General features: G+C 45.7%; 1 protein-coding gene across 2 annotated transcripts in view; it reads left to right on the forward strand.

The window, feature by feature from the left end:
- Positions 1 to 5,499, forward strand: part of TRPM4 (transient receptor potential cation channel subfamily M member 4) — a 40,554-nt gene extending 35,055 nt beyond the window's left edge. For both annotated transcript variants that reach the window (XM_069551208.1, XM_069551209.1), the window contains 8 exons: positions 108 to 240; positions 421 to 595; positions 818 to 995; positions 3,819 to 4,012; positions 4,298 to 4,430; positions 4,641 to 4,713; positions 4,806 to 4,911; positions 5,131 to 5,499. In XM_069551208.1, the coding sequence (XP_069407309.1) occupies positions 108 to 240; positions 421 to 595; positions 818 to 995; positions 3,819 to 4,012; positions 4,298 to 4,430; positions 4,641 to 4,713; positions 4,806 to 4,911; positions 5,131 to 5,135 (997 nt within the window). In that variant the 3' untranslated portion in view covers positions 5,136 to 5,499. The remainder of the gene's footprint in view (positions 1 to 107; positions 241 to 420; positions 596 to 817; positions 996 to 3,818; positions 4,013 to 4,297; positions 4,431 to 4,640; positions 4,714 to 4,805; positions 4,912 to 5,130) is intronic.
- The last annotated feature ends 15,014 nt before the right edge of the window (positions 5,500 to 20,513 follow it).

Genomic DNA, 20,513 nt, shown 5'->3' on the forward strand with positions numbered 1-20,513 from the left:
CCTAGAGAGGCCACATCCTTGCCTTCAGTCTTGTACTGGGAAGACTCGGGGCTTTCTTTGCACCCTGTAACCTTTGAGTGACGTCTGCCGCATCTCCCCATACCCAGGCTGACCCCGGGCCTGTATGACATGGGCCGCACTGTCCTCTCCCTTGACTTCATGATCTTCACGCTGAGGCTGCTGCACATCTTCACAGTCAACAAACAGCTGGGGCCCAAGATCGTCATCGTGAGCAAGATGGTGAGGGGTGGGGTCACGCTGGTGTGGGCGGGGCCTGAGGGTGTAAGGGGCGGGACCAAGAAGCTGTCATGGATTCGCTGTAACTGAGCGTCTGGTGAGGAGGAGGGGCTTCGGGTACTGGGGCGGGGCTAGAGTAGGGAAGGGCGGGGCCAGGCTTGGTCTCATCTTCCTCTTCTGCAGGTGAAGGATGTGTTCTTCTTCCTCTTCTTCCTCGGCGTGTGGCTGGTTGCCTACGGGGTGGCCACTGAGGGGCTCCTTAGGCCCCAGGACCGTAGCCTCCCGAATATCCTGCGCCGCGTCTTCTACCGGCCCTACCTGCAGATCTTTGGGCAGATCCCTCAGGGGGAGATGGACGGTAAGGAGGATGAGAGGACCTGACATCCAAGTGAGGCCCCCTCCTCCTCCCTTATCTCTGGGTCTCTGACCCTTCCCCCTTTTTCTTTGCGTCTCTGTCCCCCTCTCTTTCTGGGATTCTGTCCCCCTCTCCCCGGGTCTTTGCTCTCCTCCCCCCTCTGGATTTCTGTCTTCCTTAGGTCCCGGTCCCTCTGGCTCCATCTCTGACTGTCTCCCTTCACAGCGGCCCTCATGGAGCACAGCAACTGTTCACTGGGGCAGGGCTCATGGGGGCACCCCGAAGGGAAGCTCTCAGGCAAATGCGTCTCGCTTTATGCCAACTGGCTGGTGGTGCTCCTCCTGGTTGTCTTCCTGCTGGTGGCCAACATCCTGCTGCTCAATCTGCTCATTGCGATGTTCAGGTGAGTCCCTACTGCCCTGGTGGCTCAGACGGTAAAGAGTCTGCCCGCAATGTGGGAGACCTGTGTTTGATCTCTGGGTTGGGAAGATTCCCAGGAGAAGAAAATGGCAATCCACTCCAGTATTCTTGCCTGGAAAATCCCATGGATGGAGAAACCTGGCAGGCTACAGTCCATGGGGTCCCAAACAGTTCAGTTCAGTTACTCAGTCGTGTCCGACTCTTTGTGACCCCATGAATTGCAGCATGAGAGGCCTCCCTGTCCATCACCAACTCCCGAAGTTCACTCAAACTTATGTCCATTGAGTCGGTGATGCCATCCAGCCATCTCATCCACTGTCGTCCCCTTCTCCTCCTGCCCCCAATCCCTCCCAGCATCAAAATCTTTTCCAGTGAGTCAACTCTTCGTATGAGGTGGCCAAAGTATTGGAGTTTTAGCTTTAGCATCAGTCCTTCCAAAGAACAGCCAGGATTGATCTCCTTTAGGATGGACTGGTTGGATCTCCTTGCAGTCCAAGCGACTTTCAAGAGTCTTCTCCAACACCACAGTTCAAAAGCATCAATTCCTTGGCACTCAGCTTTCTTTATAGTCTCTCACATCCATACATGACCACTGAAAAAACCATAGCCTTGACTAGACAGAACTTTGTTGGCAAAGTAATGTCTCTGCTTTTGAATATGCTGTCTAGGTTGGTCATAACTTTCCTTCCAAGGAGTAAGCATCTTTTAATTTCATTGCTGCAATCACCATCTGCAGTGATTTTGGAACCCCCCCAAAATAAAGTCTGACACAGTTTCCACTGTTTCCCCATCTATTTGCCATGAAGTGATGGAACCAGATGCCATGATCTTCGTTTTCTGAATGTTGAGCTTTAAGCCAACTTTTTCACTCTCCTCTTTCACTTTCATTAAGAGGCTTTTTCGTTCCTCTTCACTTTCTGCTATAAGGGTGGTGTCATCTGCATATCTGAGATTATTGATATTTCTCCCGGCAATCTTGATTCCAGCTTTTGCTTCTTCCAGCCCAGTGTTTCCCATGATGTACTCTGCATAGAAGTTAAATAAGGAGGATGACAATATACAGCCTTGACGTACTCCTTTTCCTATTTGGAACCAGACTGTTGTTCCATGTCCAGTTCTAACTCTTGCTTCCTGACCTACATAACAGTTGGAGACAACTGAGCAACTTCACTACTGCTCTCTGATGATCTGGCCTGACCCAGCATGACCCTTGACCCCAGAGTGACTCTTGATCCCAGCTTAACCCTTGACCCCAGCATGATTTTTGATCCAGTCTAAGTAATTCTAGTTTTAGTCTCTGAACTCTGATTAAAATCTACTGCTGGCTTGTTCCCAAATCCAGCCAGAGTGTGCTCTTGACCTGGACTTTGGAATCTGATCCGCTCTCTGAGTCTGGGCTGAAGATTAAAATTTTTAAAATTGTGGCTATATATATATATAACATAAAAATTGCCACCTTCTCCATTTTAAAGTGTACAATGCAGTGACATTAATTACATTTATAACATTATACAGCCACCACCACTGTCTATTTCCTGAACATTTTCATCACTCCAAACAGAGTGTGTAACCATTAAGCACAGGATAACGTCTCATTTTCCCCTCCCCCCAGTCCCTGGTAACCTCCACTTTACTTTCTGTCTCTATGACTCTGCCTCTTGGAGGTAAGTAGAGTCATACAGTATTTGTTCTTTTGTGTCTGGCATAAGGTTTTCATGTACCACTACTCCATTTTTTTTTATGGCTGAACAATACTGATGTACAGATAAAAGGCATTTAGTTGATCCATTCATCTAATGAGACTTGGGTTGTTCCATCTTTTGGCTGTTGGGGATAATGCTGCAATAACATTGGTGTTTACATATCTGCTTGAGTCTCTGTTTTTATTTCTTTTGGTTTTATTTCTAGAATAGAATGCTGGGTCATGTGTTAATTCTGTGTTTGGCTTTTCCACATCCTTTCTAATAGGTGCTTTCCTTATTAAGAGGTTATAGACATCCTAGTGGGCATGAACTTGTTATTTCATTTTAATTTTGATTTGCATTTTCCTAATGACTAGTATTCTTAACTGGAAAATCTGATGGACAGAGGAGCCTGGCAGGCGACAGTCCATAGGGTTGCAAAGAGTTGGACACGACTGAAGCAACTTAGCATGCACACATCCCACTTATAATCCTTTTAATATGTGGTTGAATTAGTTTTCTAGTATTTTGTTGAGGGTTTTTTCATATATATTCATAAAGGCTATTGGTCTATAATCGTGATATTTTTATCTGACTTTAATTTCCCTGGTGGCTCAGATGGTAAAGCACCTGCCTACAATGTGGGAGACCCAGGATCGATCCCTGGGTCGAGAAGATCCCCTGGAGAAGGAAATGGCAACCCACTCCAGTATCCTTGCCTGGAAAATCCCATGGACGGAGGAGCCTGGTAGGCTACACATAGGGTCGAAAAGAGCTGGACAAGACTGAAGCGACTTAGCACACACATAATGGTTTTTAGTAGGATTCTATAAGGTAGAAAGTAATGTCCCCATTTTCATTTTTTATTTTAGTTACTTGTGTCCAGGCTGACTTGTGAGCCTGACTCCAATCTCTACCTAATTCGTGTTAGCTTTCCCAACTTGATCTCTGACATCCGACTCTGGAGCCTCCTAACCCAGCTACCAAATGCCTCTGACTTTATTGATCCTGACATCTGCCTTCTGCTTGGGGTTTCAAACAGATATTGCCTAACAAGTAATCTTGATCCGCTTTTCCAAGGGGCGCCTCTACCTCTAGTGACTCTTGATCTCTGGTCCCTACAGCCATACCTTCGGCAAAGTGCAGGGCAACAGCGACCTCTACTGGAAGGCGCAGCGCTACAGCCTCATCCGGGAATTTCACTCTCGGCCCGCACTGGCCCCGCCTCTCATTTTCATATCGCACGTGCGCTCCCTGATCCATCGACTTCGCAGGCGCCGGGCGCGCTTGCCACCGTCCCCAGACGCCGAGCATTTTCGTGAGAGCCCGGCTTGGCCCAAAAGAGAGAAACTCAGGGGGCGGAACCTGGAGAGAAAGAAGAGCATGTATAGGCAGGAGGAGGACCCTTAGGAGCACTAGTGGGCAGGGCTTACTCTGGCAAGGGGCTGGGCGTGGGGTATTAGTGGAAGACCAAGAACGGTGAGGAAGTGCAGTCTGGGAGATCACTGAAGCTCGAGGTTTTGGGTGGGGAAGCTGGGTCTAGGAGCGGGCGTGGCCCGAGGATGGGCAGTCCCTTTGACTCTATTCTGGCCCCACTGTCCAGGGGTCCATCTCTCGAAGGAAGCGGAGCGGAGGCTGTTGACATGGGAGTCAGTGCAAAAGGAAAATTTCTTGCTGGCGCGTGCTCGGGACAAACGGGAAAGCAACTCCGAACGTCTGAAGCGCACGTCGCAGAAGTAAGGGCGGGGCCTGGCTCTGGGCGGGGCTTCTGTCCTCCGGGATCGATCTCTTGACTGACTTGCTGCAAAGGCCCAGGCTAGAGGCGGAGCCTACGGGGGCAGGGTCCCGGAACGCTAGGGAGGAAAGCGGCACTGCGGGGGGCGGGTCTTTCAAGGTGGGCGGGGCTGGTAGGCTGCTGGCACCCACCTAAAACCCTGGATCCCCAGGGTGGAGACAGCACTGAAGCAGCTGAGACAGATCCGCGAGTACGAGCAGCGTCTGAAAGGGCTGGAACAGGAGGTGAGGGCTCCGGGCCAGGCTGGAGGAGGATGGCCAGGGTGAGGGGCAGCAGATTCCAATCGGGTGCCGCGATGTCTTCCGCTGCTCCCCAGGTCCAGCACTGTACCCGTGTCCTGGGCTGGGTAGCTGAGGCCCTGAGCCGTTCTACATTGCTGCCCCCAGGGGGACCACCCCCCCCAATCCCACCTGGGCCCAAAGGTCAGTGTGTCTGGCGTCTGTCACCACCTACGTCTGTGTCCTTGCTTTCTGGGTCTCTTCCCATATCTCAGTGTTTCTCTCTTTCACTGGCCTTCCTTTGCCCCTGGTTCATTTTTGGTCTCCTTTGGGCTTTTTGTGCATCTTTTTTTTTGCCAGTCTCTCATTTTTTCTGCCCTCCTCTCTATGCCCATCGCTCTTTTCTCTCCTCTCTTCCCCCAGACTGAGCCCTGCTGGTGGACGTCAAGGAGTAGCGGCCAGAGGGAGTTTTGCTCCCAGAGTAAGGCCTAGCAGGTCCTTGACTCCTGCACCTGACGACCTTGTCTTTGAGGTGAACCAGATGCCCGTGGACTACCACCTTGGATGCTGTCAGGGTCACTTAGGGAGTGTCATCCATGCAGACCACAGCAGGCCTGGCTCCTCCCAGAACCAGCCCTACTCTAGGAGGATAAGCCTCTGGAGCCCAGGCGTTCCCTCTCTGAGGGCTGTATCTCAGCCCACTGGACTGGAGAAGGCTACCAGGTCCTTGTGGTACAGGGACCAGAGTCCACTCAGCTCCCCACACTGGGGAAATAAAGCCGTTTGAGAGGAGTAGGGTCTGAATGCTGGATTCTTTGGGGAATTGGTGGGTGGCTAGATCCTTTTGGGATGGCAGCTGAAGTTGGGGGTGTGTTTGGGGTCCTTGGTCCATTTGCTACTACTGCATTTCAGGTCTCACCGGGGCTGTTGCTTCCTCTCAGCCCCACTACTCCTGTCTGACTCAGGCCCAGCACCTCTTGTGTGCACTGCTTGATGACTCTCACTTCAGTGGGACAAGAACCCCATCCATCTGTACCCCCCAACACCCATTCCTGCCTACCAGTGCAAAAAGAACTTGGAGATAAAAAGCAAATTATTTCCTGGAGGAGGGGTGGGTGGGCACTGTGTACATCTGCTTTGGCAATAGGGGAACAGATGATGCAAATTTGAGTAGATAACTGCATATGTGTCTTTAAAAAGTCTAATTAGTGGAAAATTGCAGGCCACGCACGCCCGGAATTGAGGCAAATATGCATCATTATACATGCCATTTAACTAAACAACCCGTAACAAACTAAACTGGTAATGACAAGGCTGAACTGACAGCAATTATTAGTAAAATAGCAAGAAAGCCACCAACAACACACATCCAAAAATGAAAACCAAAACATCCTTTTTCCAAATTGGAGGAATTCCAACTGTCTGCCACTTTGGGTGCAGAGTAGCTTTGAAATGTTGCCAAGTGTTTTGTGGCAGCCAGCTATCTCTGGAAGATAACCGAGTCAATTCTCAGTAACCCAAGTAGTAATATCATCAGTAATGACGATGGTGGCAACAGCAGCAGCTAATGAGAGTGCTGTGTGCCTGGCATTGTGTTTAAGTGCTTCACGGGTGATAAATCAAGGAATTCTCATGAAAACCATAAAAGGTAAGTGCTGACGTCTCCATTTTGCAGATTGGAAAACTGAGGCACAATCAAAATTAAGTGACTCACAAAGTCACAGAGCTAGAAAATGGTCCCCTAGAGAAGGGAATGGCAACCCACTCCAGTATTATTGCCTGGAGAAGGTGGGTTACAGTCCATAGGGTTGTAAAGAGCACTTGCTGTGATATGCTTATGTGCTCGGTCGTGTCGGACTCTTTGCGACCCAGGTCTCCTGCATTGCTGGGGGATTCTTTACTGTCTGAGCCACCAGGGAAGCCCAAGAATACTGAAAACACTGAAGTGGGTAGCCTGTCCCTTCTCCAGGAATAGAACCAGGGTCTCTTGCATTGCAGGCCAGTTCTTTACCAGCTGAGCTACCTGGGAAGCTCCTTGCAGGGCCCCAGGATGACAGAACTGAGTATCTAGAAAGGCCGATTTGAAGCAACTCAGCACACAGCACAAAGGGGACGCTAGAGGGAGAAGTGAAAGGCAAAGGAGAAAAGGAAAGATACACCCATTTCAATGCAGAGTTCCAAAGAATAGCAAGGAGAGATAAGAAAGCCTTCCTCAGTGAATAATGCAAAGAAATAGAGGAAAACAATAGAATGGGAAAGGCTAGGGATCTCTTCAAGAAAATTGGAGGTACCAGGGGAACATTTCATGCAAAGATGGGCACAAGAAAGGACAGAAATGGTATGGACCTAACAGAAGCAGAAGAGATTAAGAAGAGGGGGCAAGAATACACAGAACTGTACAAAAAAGATCTTAATGACCCAGATAACCATGATGGTATGATCACTGGACTAGAGCCAGACATCTTGGGGTGCAAAGTCAAGTGGGCCTTAGGAAGCATCACTGCGAACAAAGCTAGTGGAGGTGATAGAATTTCAGCTTTTTCAAATCCTAAAAGATGATGCTATGAAAGTGCTGCACTCAATATGTCAGCAAATCTGGAAAACTCACCAGTGGGCACAAGACTGGAAAGATCAATTTTCATTTCAATCCCAAAAAAGGCAATGCCAATGAATGTTCAAACTACCGCACAATTTCACTCATCTCACACGCTAGCAAAGTAATGCTCAAAATTCTCTAAGCCAGGCTTCAGCAATATGTGAACTGTGAACTTCCAGATGTTCAAGCTGGAATTAGACAAGGCAGAGGAACCAGAAATCAAATTGCCAACATCCACTGGACCATCGAAAAAGCAAGAGAGATCCAGAAAAACATCTACTTTTGCTTTATGGACTAAGCCAAAACCTTTGACTGTGTGGATCACAACAAACTGTGGACAATTCTGAAAGAGATGGGAATACCAGACAAGCTGACCTGCCTCCTGAGAAACCTGTATGCAGGTCAAGAAGCAACAGTTAGAACCGGACATGGAACAACAGACTGGTTCCAAATGGGGAAAGAAGTACGTCAAGGCTGTATATTGTCACTCTGCTTATTTAACTTATATGCAGAGTACATCGTGAGAAATGCTGGGCTGGATGAAGCACAAGCTGGAATCAAGACTGCTGGGAGAAATATCAATAATCTCAGATATGCAAATGACACCACCCTTATGGCAGAAAGAGAAAAACTAAAGAGCCTCTTGATGAAAGTGAAAGAGGAGCGTGAAAATGCTGGCTTAAAACTCAACATTCAGAAAAATAAGATCATGGCATCCAGTCCCATCACTTCACACAGCAAACGGATGGGGAAACAATGGAAACAATGAGACTTTATTTTTTGGGGCTCCAAAATCACTGCAGCTGGTGACTACAGCCAGGACATGAAAAAACGCTTGCTCCTTGGAAGAAAAGCCATGACCAGTCTAGACAGCATAATAAAAAGCAGAGACATTAGTTTGCCTACAAGGGTCTGTATAGTCAAACCTATGGTTTTTCCAGTAGTCATGTATGGATATGAGAGTTGGACCATAAAGAAGACTGAACGCCGAAGAACTGATGCTTTTGAACTGTGGTGTTGGAGAAGACTCTTGAGAGTGCCTTGGACTGCAAGATCAAACCAGTCAAACCTAAAATAAATCAGTCCTGAATATTCATTAGAAGGACTGATGCTGAAGCTGAAACTCCAACTCTTTGGACATCTGATGCGAAGAGCTGACTCTTTAGAAAAGACCCTCATGCTGGGAAAGAATGAAGGCAAGAGGAGAAGAGGACGACAGGGAACCAGACGGTTGGATAGCATCACTGACCCAATGGACATGAGTTTGAGCAGGCTCTGGGGGATGGTGAAGGACAGGGAAGCCTGGCGTGCTGCAGTCCATGGGTCGCAAAGTGTCGAACATGACTGAGTGCCTGAACAACAGCAGAAGGAGAATGGCAACTGGAGGAGGAAGAAGGGGACGGGCTGCTTCCTGTCTGCTTCTGGTTCCTGAGGACAGCCTCATAGCATGGCTTTCTCTGATTGCAGTTTTCATCTCCCCCCCAGCACTCCCGCGACAAGTTCCGTGTATGCCCTCAGTCACACCCACTCCATCCAGGCAGCCCCCTTTTCTAGAGTGGGTTTCAGCTCCCAGAAGCACTTCTCCAAAAGTTTAGGTTCTGCTAACTCTATGCTCTTCCCTTTGTCTCTCAATGGAGAGACATCTCCATGGGGTGATATCTGCTTCCTGCAGTTTACTATTTCTGTTCTAACTCTGTGCTTCTATTTCTTTCCCAGTTTTCTGAAACATGTTTCATATACCCAGTTCAGTTCAGTCACTCAGTCACGTCTGACTCCCTGCCACCCCATGGACTGCAGCATGCCAGGCTTCTGTGTCCATCACCAACTCCCAGAGTTTATTCATGTCCATCAAGGTGGTGATGCCATCCAACCATCCTATCCTCTGTCATCCCCTTCTCCTCCCACCTTCAATCTTTCCCAGCATCAGAGTCTTTTCCAGTGAGTCAGTTCTTCACATCAGGTGGCCAAAGTACTGGAGTTTGAGCTTCAGCATCAGTTCTTCCAATGAATATTCAGGACTGATTTCTTTTAGGATTGACTGTTTTGATCTTCTTGTAGTCTAAGGCACTCTCAAGAGTCTTCTCCAACACCACAGTTCAAAAGCATCAGTTCTTCGGCGTTCAATCTTCTTTATGGTCCAACTCTCATATCCATACATGACTACTGGAAAAACCATGGCTTTGACTATACAGACCTTTGTAGGCAAACTAATGTCTCTGCTTTTTAATATGCTGTCTAGACTGGTCATGGCTTTTCTTCCAAGGAGCAAGCGTTTTTTCATGTCCTGGCTGTAGTCACCAGCTGCAGTGATTTTGGAGCCCCAAAAAATAAGGTCTCACTGTTTCCATTGTTACCCCATCTGTTTGCTGTGTGAAGTGATGGGACTGGATGCCATGATCTTATTTTTCTGAATGTTGAGTTTTAAGTCTCAAGTTTTTCACGCTCCTTTTTCACCTTCATCAAGAGGCTCTTTAGTTCTTCTTCTCTTTCTGCCATAAGGGTGGTGTCATTTGCATATCTGAGATTATTGATATTTCTCCCAGCAGTCTTGATTCCAGCTTGTGCTTCATCCAGCCCAGCATTTCTCACGATGTACTCTGCATATAAGTTAAATAAGCAGAGTGACAATATACAGCCTTGACATACTTCTTTCCCCATTTGGAACCAGTCTGTTGTTCCATGTCCGGTTCTAACTGTTGCTTCTTGACCTGCATACAGGTTTCTCAGGAGGCAGGTCAGCTTGTCTGGTATTCCCATCTCTTCAAGAATTTTCCACAGTTTGTTGTGGTCCACTCAGTCAAAGGCTTTGGCTTAGTCAATAGAGCAAAAGTAGATGTTTTTCTGGATCTCTCTTGCTTTTTCGATGATCCAGTGGATGTTGGCAATTTGATTTCTGATTCCTCTGCCTCATCTAAATCCAGCTTGAACATCTGGAAGTTCACAGTTCATGTACTGTTGAAGCCTGCCTTGGAGAATTTTGAGCGTTACTTTGCTACCATGTGAGATGAGTGCAATTGTGTGGTAGTTTGAACATTCTTTGGCATTGCCTTTTTTGGGATTGGAATGAAAACTGATCTTTCCAGTCTTGTGGCCACTGCCGAGTTTTCCAGATTTGCTGACATATTGAGTGCAACACTTTAACAGCATCATCTTTTAAGATTTGAAATAGCTCAACTGGAATTCCATCACCTCCACTAGCTTTGTTCATAGTGATGCTTCCAAAGGCCCACTTGACTTTGCACTCCAAGATGTCTGGCTCTAGTCCACTGATCACACCATTGTGGTTATCTGGGTCATTAAAATCTTTTTTGTACAGTTCTTCTCTGTATTCTTGCCCCCTCTTCTTAATCTCTTCTGCTTCTGGTAGGTCCATACCATTTCTGTCCTTTCTTGTGCCCATCTTTGCATGAATTGTTCCCTTGGTATCTCTAATTTTCTTGAAGAGATCCCTCAGTTCAGTTCAGTTCAGTCGCTCAGTCATGTCCGACTCTTTGCGACCCCATGAATCGCAGCACGCCAGGCCTCCCTGTCCATCACCATCTCCCGGAGTTCACTCAGACTCACGTCCATCAAGTCCGTGATGCCATCCAGCCATCTCATCCTCGGTCGTCCCCTTCTCCTCCTGCCCCCAATCTCTCCCAGCATCAGAATCTTTTCCAATGAGTCAACTCTTCGCATGAGGTGGCCAAAGTACTGGAGCTTCAGCTTTAGCATCATTCCTTCCAAGGAAATCCCAGGGTTGATCTCCTTCAGAATGGACTACTTGGCTCTCCATGCAGTCCAAGGGACTCTCAAGAGTCTTCTCCAACACCACAGTTCAAAAGCATCAATTCTTTGGCGCTCAGCCTTCTTCACAGTCCAACTCTCACATCCATACATGACCACTGGAAAAACCATAGCCTTGACTAGATGGACCTTAGTCGGCAAAGTAATGTCTCTGCTTTTGAATATGCTATCTAGGTTCGTCATAACTTTTCTTCCAAGGAGTAAACGTCTTTTAATTTCATGGCTGCAATCACCATCTGCAGTGATTTTGGAGCCTCAAAAAATAAAGTCTGACACTGTTTCCACTGTTTCTCCATCTATTTCCCATGGAGTGATGTGATAGGATGCCATGATCTTAGTTTTCTGAATGTTGAGCTTTAAGTCAACTTTTTCACTCTCCTCTGTCACTTTCATCAAGAGGCTTTTTAGTTCCTCTTCACTTTCTGCCATAAGGGTGGTGTCATCTGCATATCAGAGGTTATTGATATTTCTCCTGGCAATCTTGATTCCAGCTTGTGTTTCTTCCAGTCCAGCGTTTCTCACGATGTACTCTGCATAGAAGTTAAATAAACAGGGTGACAATATACAGCCTTGACGTACTCCTTTTCCTATTTGGAACCAGTCTGTTGTTCCATGTCCAGTTCTAACTGTTGCTTCCTGACCTGCATACAGATTTCTCAAGAGGAAGGTTAGGTGGTCTGGTATTCCCATCTCTTTCAGAATTTTCCACAATTTGTTGTGATCCACACAGTCAAAGGCTTTGGCATAGTCAATAAAGAAGAAATAGATGTTTTTCTGGAACTCTCTTGCTTTTTCCATGATCCAGCAGATGTTGGCAATTTGATCTCTGGTTCCTCTGCCTTTTCTAAAACCAGCTTGAACATCAGGGAGTTCATGGTTCACGTATTGCTGAAGTCTGGCTTGGAGAATTTTGAGCATTACTTTGCTAGCATGTGAGATGAGTGCAATTGTGCGGTAGTTTGAGCATTCTTTTGTTTTCTTCCATTTCTTTGCATTGATTACTGAGGAAGGCTTTCTTATCTCTCCTTGCTATTCTTTGGAATTCTGCATTCAACGGGTATATCTTTCCTTTTCTCCTTTGCCTTTCACTTCTCTTTTCTCAGCTATTTGAAAGGCCTCCTCAGACAACCATTTTGCCTTTTTGCATTTCTTTTTCTTGGGTATGGTCTTGATCATTGTCTCCTGTACAATGTCATGAACCTTCGTCCATAGTTCTTCAGGCACTCTATCAGATCTAATCCCTTGAATCTATCTGTCACTTCCACCATATAATCATAAGGGATTTAATTTAGGTCATACCTGAATGGTCTACTGGTTTTCCCTACTTTCTTCAATTTAAGTCTGAATTTGGCAATAAGAAGTTCATGATCTGAGCCAGTCAGCTCCCGGTCTTGTTTTTGTTCACTGTATAGAGTTTCTCCATCTTTGGCTGCAAAGAATATAATCAATGTGATTTTGGTATTGACCATCTGGTGATGTCCATGTGTAGAATCTTCTCTTGTGTTGTTGGAAGAGGGTGTTTGCTATGACCAGTGCATTCTCTTGGCAAAACTGTTAGCTTTTGACCTGCTTTTTGTATTCCAAGGCCAAATTTACTTGTTACTCCTGGTAGCTCTTAACTTACTACTTTTGCATATACTGGAAGATGCCTATTTATTTCTGTTGAAATATTTGTATGACAGGAAAACCCCAGCTCTGGCACGTAGAAATCCAAGCATGAGTCATCAGATGGAGAGACATAACCTGCACGTCATTTCCACACATAAATCAATTTTGGAAACAATGTCCTGGAATTGAAGAGAAGGCTAGGTGTTCTTGAGGAATTATAAAATACTATAAATTTATATTTGAATCTTTCCTACTTGTATATTTTCCCACAAAGCACCCATCTTACTTTTCCATTGCACAGCCTTAGTGTGGTGGGTATCCTGACCCCTTTGCATGACCACTCATGCCCACAAAGCACTTGTCTTGATGTTGTTTTTGAAGCCACACAGAGTTTACCTGGACCATTATGATGGTGAAAGATATCCCCTCTTAGGAGTGATGGTAGGTCACCAGCAAGGCCAGTAAGTGACTGGGTGTCCACCAACCAAGATTGAGCAGCATAGCCATGATCTGCTAGTCTAGGGTCCTCTGGAGTGGCTGCTGAGCGCATCATTCACTAGCCTGTGATGCAAGAGAACCATATCCCTGAGATATCTGCTCCGGGGACTTCCCTGGTGGTCCAGTGGTTAAGATTCCAAGCGCCCAGTGCAGGGGTCTCCAACCCCTGGTTGGAGAACTAGGTCCCATGTGCCTCAATTAAAGATCCCGCATGTCACAACAAAGACTGAAGATTCTGCCTGCCGCAACTGAGACCAGGCTCAGCCTCAATAAATAAATACGTGCTCAGTCGTGTCTGACTCTCTGCAACACCATGGACTGCAAATGACCTGCCCAAGGACCCGCTAGGCTCCTCTGTCCATGGGATTTTCCAGGCAAGAAAACTGGAATTTCCTATTCCAGGGGACCTTCCTGATCCAGGGATTGAACCCTGGGTTTGATTTCTCACGTCTCCTGAATTGGCAGATGAATTCTTTACTACTAGCACCACCTGGGAAACCCAAATAAATAAATAAATAATAAAAACAAACAAAAAAATTATATCTGCTCCAGTTTCAGATATGGGGAAGGGAGAGTGGCCATCCGTAGAATATGCAAGCCACTAAAATCTTAAACAAGCAGGTCATTTGAACAAGAGGTTTATTTTATACAGAAAAGAAAACTCCAGATAAGAGACTGCAAGTCATCAGAGAAAAGGAGGGGGCAGGGTGCAGTGAGGACTCATGAATGCATGTGCTTGGTGACTGAGGGCTGAGGACCTGCTACGTTAAATGGACAAGCTGGGCTAGAGAAGACAGCTGTGAAGGCTGTGCAGAGCTGCAGCCAAAAATTGGAATGGATTTGGTAGCTGCTGTGGAGCAAAGACTTAAGACAAATCAAGGGGCTGATACGCAAACCTAGACTGAACTAGAGAAAAACTGAGTATCAGAGATGTTTTTCTCTTTTGGGTGAATACCTAAGACAGGGGGGTCTGGATCGTGTAATAAGTGGAATCTTTGTTTCCTGACCAGGGATTGAACCTGGGCCCCAGCAGTGAAAGCTCTGAGCCTTAACCACTGGGCTGCCAGGAAATTCCCCCTGTATAACTTTATCTGAAGTGACTCAACTCTTTTCCTAAGTGGTTGTACCTTTTGCATTTCCACCAACAATGTATGAGAGAATTTCAATTTCTCTGCATTCTCACTAGTACTTGCTGTTATCAGTACTTTTTAAATTAGCCATTCTAATAGGTTTGTAATGGTGTCTTGTTGTGGCCTTAATTTGCCTTTCCCAAATGATTAATGAGGTTGAGCATCTTCACATGTGCTTATTGCCATCTGTATAGCTTTTCTGGTGAAGTGTCAGTTCAAATCTTTCACCCATTTGAAAAATAAGTTGTTTTCTTATCAATAAATTATAAAATTTAATGTATTATGGATACACCTATATCAGATATGTACTTTGAAAATGTTTTCCCTCAAAAGCTTACTTTTTCATTCTCTTAATAGTGTTTTTTGGAGAGCAGAATTGTTAAATTAATAATGAAATTTTATCAGCATTTTCTTTTACAGTTAATGCCTGCCAGGAGCCAGCGTGAGGAACTCCGCCCATGGCAAAGGTCATGAGGAAGGAGGCTTTGACATACACAAAGGCGGGATCGAGCCTCAGGAAACCCCCTGTTCCAAAGCATCTAACCCCAAACCCAGAGTCTGCCTACTTTACTGTTTTATGCTCTCACCTACACCTCTGACTTTACGGGGGGCTCTCCCCCATCACCTCTCTCAGAGAAGGAGTTAACCTACAGCTCCAGTGAATAAAAATTCCTGGGCGTGACAAGGGTGTCTCAGGCCTAACCTCTCTGCTGGCAGACTAGCTTGTGTGACAGGATTATCCACACTCTTGCCACTATGTACATGATTGTTTACAACCTCTTGACCATAAACAGCACAGAGAGTTTGGAGTATTTTGAAAGTTTTAGTTAGCATTGGGTTTTTCTAAAGATAAAAATCATGTTGGTGAAGGGTTTTTCATTTATTGGGCCAATGTTTGCTGCTAAGTCCCCTGCCCTTATACATGTTAATGAATATATAACTAGCATATAGGAGAAATAAGTTTTAACCTTTAAGATTAATCATGTTAAACCTTAGGCTAAGTAATTCCTTTCTTAATTGTAACCCACTACACCCTCACCCTATAGGAATGCAGCTTTATCTGGTACCAAGGGCAGTGCCTGGTTTAAGAATAATCACCCCTGGAAAATAAGTTTCTGGTTGACTGACCATTATCAGAAAAGAAAGGATCACAAAATGTCAGCAGGCCTCATGGCCAGAAGATGATGTAAAACCCCTAAGACCTTTTTGTATACATTTATATGAAGCACCTGATTTTGATAAAGGTCAGGACTGCTGACCCTCGCGTGACTTTAAAATTTCCATTTGTCTCTATGTGTAACAAAAGGTATATAAGCAAACCTAAAAATAAGAAATCGGATCAGTTTCTGGAAAGACTGATTCCCCCGTGTTGTTCTTTCTTGTTCTCCGTTTTTCTGGCTGAATTCCCATCTGGAGCATGGGTGCTCGCCAAGCCTACTAATTTTGCCCTGGCCTTTAAGTTCCACACGAGAGGAAGCCCAAGGTGGGGCACCCTCCGATATTCAAGTGGGCGCCGGTGGCCTACGTAGGTGGTGCAAGCTTCTTGTCTCGAAGCTTTATTGGTATCCCACGTAAACCAAGTTATTCAGCCTCTTTTTCTCCACTACTGTTTTCCTACTACACTATTTCTTTCTAATCTCCCTCTATATCTTTAATTAAGCAATTAATTCCTAGGATGCTGACTCCGTCCCCACTTCGAATTAACCTGGGTCCACCGGGGCTGGACCCCAGCAGATGCCTTTTTGTCCTGAGAGATCTTTGACTAACCCAAGTCACAAAGATCTTATCTTTGACTTTTATAGTTTTAGGCCCTACATTTAGGTCTGCAATCTGTTCTGGTTTTGTTTTTTGACCGTGCAGTGTCGCTTGTGGGATCTCAGTTCCTGGACTCGTGCCCTTGGCAGTGAAAGCACAGAGTAGTAACCATTGGACAACCAGGGACGTCCCTGAAATCTCTTTTGAGTTCATTTTTATACATAGGTTAAATACCTAGGTTTTATACATACATATAGTCAAGGTTGTGTATTTTTGCACATGGGTAACTTAATTGTTCGGCATCATTGGTTAAAAAGACTTCTTTTCGCTATTATCCTGGCACCTTTGTTGAAGATCAGTTGGCAGTAGATGATGTATATAGGTCTATTTCTTTTTTCTTTTTTTGGCCACACCGTGAGGCATGTGGGATCCTAGTCCCGACCCCACCCCACCCCCCGCCCGCCCGTGCCCCACCAATCTTTTAACCCATGCCCCCTGCAGTGAAAGAGTGGAGTCTTAACCACTGGACCACCACAGAAGTCCCTGTGTGGGTCTATTTCTGAGCTCTCTATTCTGTTCCATACATCTATCTCAGTCTTTTCACCAATACCATACTGTTTCAATTACTGTAGCTTTATACTATAATAAATCTTGAAATTGGGTAGTGTGAGTCCTCCAGCTTTGTTTTGTCTTTCCAAAATTGTTTTAGTTATCCTAACTCCTTTGATTTATTTTTTAATATAAACTTTGGAATCTGGTTGTCAGTTTCTCTAAACAACCTGTTGGGATTTTGTTTGGATTTGTGTTGAATCAACAGGTCAATTCAAAGTGACTGACCTCTTGATCGTATTGTATCTTCTAATCAATGAATATTGCATGCATCTTAACTTGGTTAGGTCTTTGATTCTGGCATGAATGTCTGTGGTTTTCAGCATACAAATCTTGCACATATTTTGTTGGATGTATTCCTACACGAAATGATGTTGTCTTTGATATTATTTTTTTAGAACTTCTAATTGCTTATTGCTAGTATACAGAAATACTGCTATTTTTTTTGTATCTTGACCTTGTATTCTATGACTTTGCTGAACTCACTTTACTAGTTCTAGTATTATTTTCTTTCAGATTGCTTAGGATTTTCTATGTCATGTTGCCTGTAAGTAGAGGCAATTTTATTTTATTCTTTCCAATTTGCATTTTTGTGGGTGTGGTAAAATACATGTTAGATTTACCATTTTAACCCTTTTTAAGTGTATAAATCAGTGGTATTTAGACCCTTCACAATGTTGTGCAATCGTTACCACTGTTGAGTTCCATGTTTTCATCACCATACACAGTAACCTTGCATCCAGTAAGAACTCGCTTATTCTCCTCTGTCTCCAGCCCGAGACAACCAGCAATCTGCTCTTATCTCTATGGATTTGCCTATTCGGTATATTTCACATAAACGGAATATGTGATCTTCTGTGCCTGGCTTCTTTCACTAACCACACTGGTTCATCGATGCTGTAGTATAACTTCATCCTTTCCAGAGCTGAATAATACCCATAGTATGGATATATAACTTCAAAAAAATCCATCAACCCACTGATGAACATGTGGGTTGTTTGTATTTTTTAGATATTGTGAGTAATGCTGCTATGAATGTTCAGATACAACTTTTTGTTTGAACACTTGTTTTCAGTGTTTTTTGGGGACATATAACTAGGAGTGGAACTGCTGGCAATTCTACATTAAAGTTTTTGAAGACCTGCCAAATCGATTTTCACAGCGGCTGCTCCATTTCACATTCCCACCAGCAGTGTATGAGGTTCCAAATTCTTCAAATCCACACCAACACTTGTTATTTTCTTTTCTTTTTTTTTTTTTCGGTTTCAGTCTCCTGGTGGGTGGGCTTCCCAGGTGGTGCTAGTGGTAAAGAACCCCCCCTGCCAGTGTACGGTAGACATAAGAGACACTGGTTTGATCCCTGGATTGGGAAGATCCCCTGGAGGAGGGCATGGCAACCCACTTAAGTATTCTTGCCTGGAGAATCTCATAGAAGTACCTGCATTGCCATTAAGCCAGCCCATTAAAACTGTGATTTCCCTTTCTTATTCAGGGCTTCTACATGGTTTCTGTAGCCTGCCATGAAGAGGACATGCTACAGTCCTGGATGGAAGAATCCCCTGATGCTTATGGGGCTATCACGCTACAGTCTGTGGGGTTGCACAGAGTCAGATATGACTGAAGCGACTTCATACATCCTGTGTGACATTTCACGGTGAGTCTGATTTGTATTTCCATAATGACTAATGACACTGAACTTCTTTTTATGTGCTTTTTAGCCATTTGTATATCTTTGGGAAAAAACGGTTTTTTAGTAATGACCTCCACTGTGTCTATAGCACTCCCCTCCACCAATCACAGTTAACCACTGATGGATGGGTCTTGAAGGAAGACAAAAACAGACCCTACTGTCCAAGTCATCATCTTCAGGACTATCTAGGCTTAAATAGACATGTCAGAGCTTAGAAAAGACAAACTGTTGGTCCTGCACTCCCTGACTTTAAAGGATGTTCAACAAGGATCAGTCTTTGTGGAGTTTGCAGACAGTACATCCTCCAGGTGGAAATTTCACTAAAGTTGATGCTGTAAGTCCCTGACTCATGCATGTTCCTCAAGGAGGAAAGAGCACTTGAATTCGACTGATAAGGGTCACTGCGAGGGAAGGGAAGCTGAAGTGACCTTGCAGAGAAGGGGCATTTGAGCCAGTTCAGTGTGCTGCTATGTCTTCCTTTATTGAATAGATAGTTGGTACTGATGTTTTGGAGTCCCCAGGTGGCTCCGCGGTAAAGAACCTGCCTGCCAATGCAGGAGACCCAAGAGTCGCAGGTTTGATCCCTGGGTGGGGAAGATCCCCTGGAGGAGGGCATGGCAACCCACTCAAGTATTCTTGCCTGGAAAATCCCATGGGCAGAGGAGCCTGGCGGGCTTCAGTCCATGGGGTCTCGAAAAGTCCGATACGACTGGGCGAGTGAGCGACTGATGTTTTACGTGTTCATCCTGTGATCGCCCCACAGTGTCAGGGTGTTCTTCCATCCAGGGACTGTAGCATGTGTCGTCCTCTTTATGGCAGGATACAGAAACCACGTGGAAGCCCAGAAGAAGAAAGGAAAATCACAGTTTTAACTGCTTCATGGCTACGGAGGCACTCAGAAGCCATTTCCCAGTACAAGAGCGCCACCTGCCGGACAAATCTGCTACATACACCCCTTTCAAGAAAAGTGGAAAAGAAGTCGCTCACTGGCGTCCGACTCTTGGCGACCCCAAGGACTGGGGCCCACCAGGCTCCTCCACCCATGAAATTTTCCAGGCAAGACTGCTGGACTGGGTTGCCATTTCTTTCTCCCGGAGATCTTCCTGACCCAGGGATCGAACCCGGGTCTTCCGCATTGCGGACAGACGCTTTACTGTCTGAACCTCCACGGAAAGTGAAGTCACTCAGTAATGTCTGACTCTTTGCGGCCCCATGGACCGTAGCCCACCAGGCTCCTCTGTCCATGGGATTTTCCAGGCAATAGTGCTGGAGTGGGTTGCCATTTCCTTCTCCAGGAGATCTTCCTGACACAGGGATCGAACCCAGGAAATCCAACCAGTCAATCCTAAAGGAATATTCATTGGAAGGACTGATGCTGAAGCTGAAACTCTTAATACTTTTGGCCACCTGATGTGAAGAACCAACTCATTAGAAAAGACCCTGATGCTGGGAAAGATTGAAGGTGGGAGGAGAAGGGAATGACAGAGGATGAGATGGTTGGATGGCATCACCACCTTGATGGACATGAGTTTGAGCAAGCTTCGGGAGGTGATGATGGACAGGCAAGCCTGGCGTGCTGTAGTCCATGGGGTCGCAAAGAGTCGGACACGACTGAGCGACTGAACTGAACTGAAGCTCCGTTGAAAGGGACTGCCTGACCCATGGAGACCTTATGACTATCTGACTTGATGCCTCCATTTGGGGGTAGCTCAACTATTAAGGCATTAAATGGTTAAATGTAAATGGCATGCTCAAGAACACAGCTAGGGTGATCCTCAGGCCGTCTCAGTTTTGCAATTGAAAAGCAGGGGCTTCCTATTTGAAGAAAACTTAACCCCCACCCCCCACACTGCCACACACACACACACACACACACACACACACACACTGCCTAAAGCAAAGCTGCTGGTTTAGTGAGGCCTTCGATTTACACAGGTTCTCGAAAGTGACTAGGCCTGGATCACTGCTTTTTGAGTTGAGTTAAAAGCTAGTGGTTGGTGGTCCGGTGGTTGAGAATCTGTCTGCCAGTGGAGGGGCCATGGGTTCTATCCTTGGCCTGGAAAGCTCCTTCACGCCACGAGCAACGAAACCCATGCACCCAAGTACTGAGCCCACACCCTAGAGCCCATGCTCC

This window comes from Ovis canadensis, chromosome 14 (assembly GCF_042477335.2).
Source record: "Ovis canadensis isolate MfBH-ARS-UI-01 breed Bighorn chromosome 14, ARS-UI_OviCan_v2, whole genome shotgun sequence".
Lineage (NCBI taxonomy): Eukaryota > Metazoa > Chordata > Mammalia > Artiodactyla > Bovidae > Ovis > Ovis canadensis.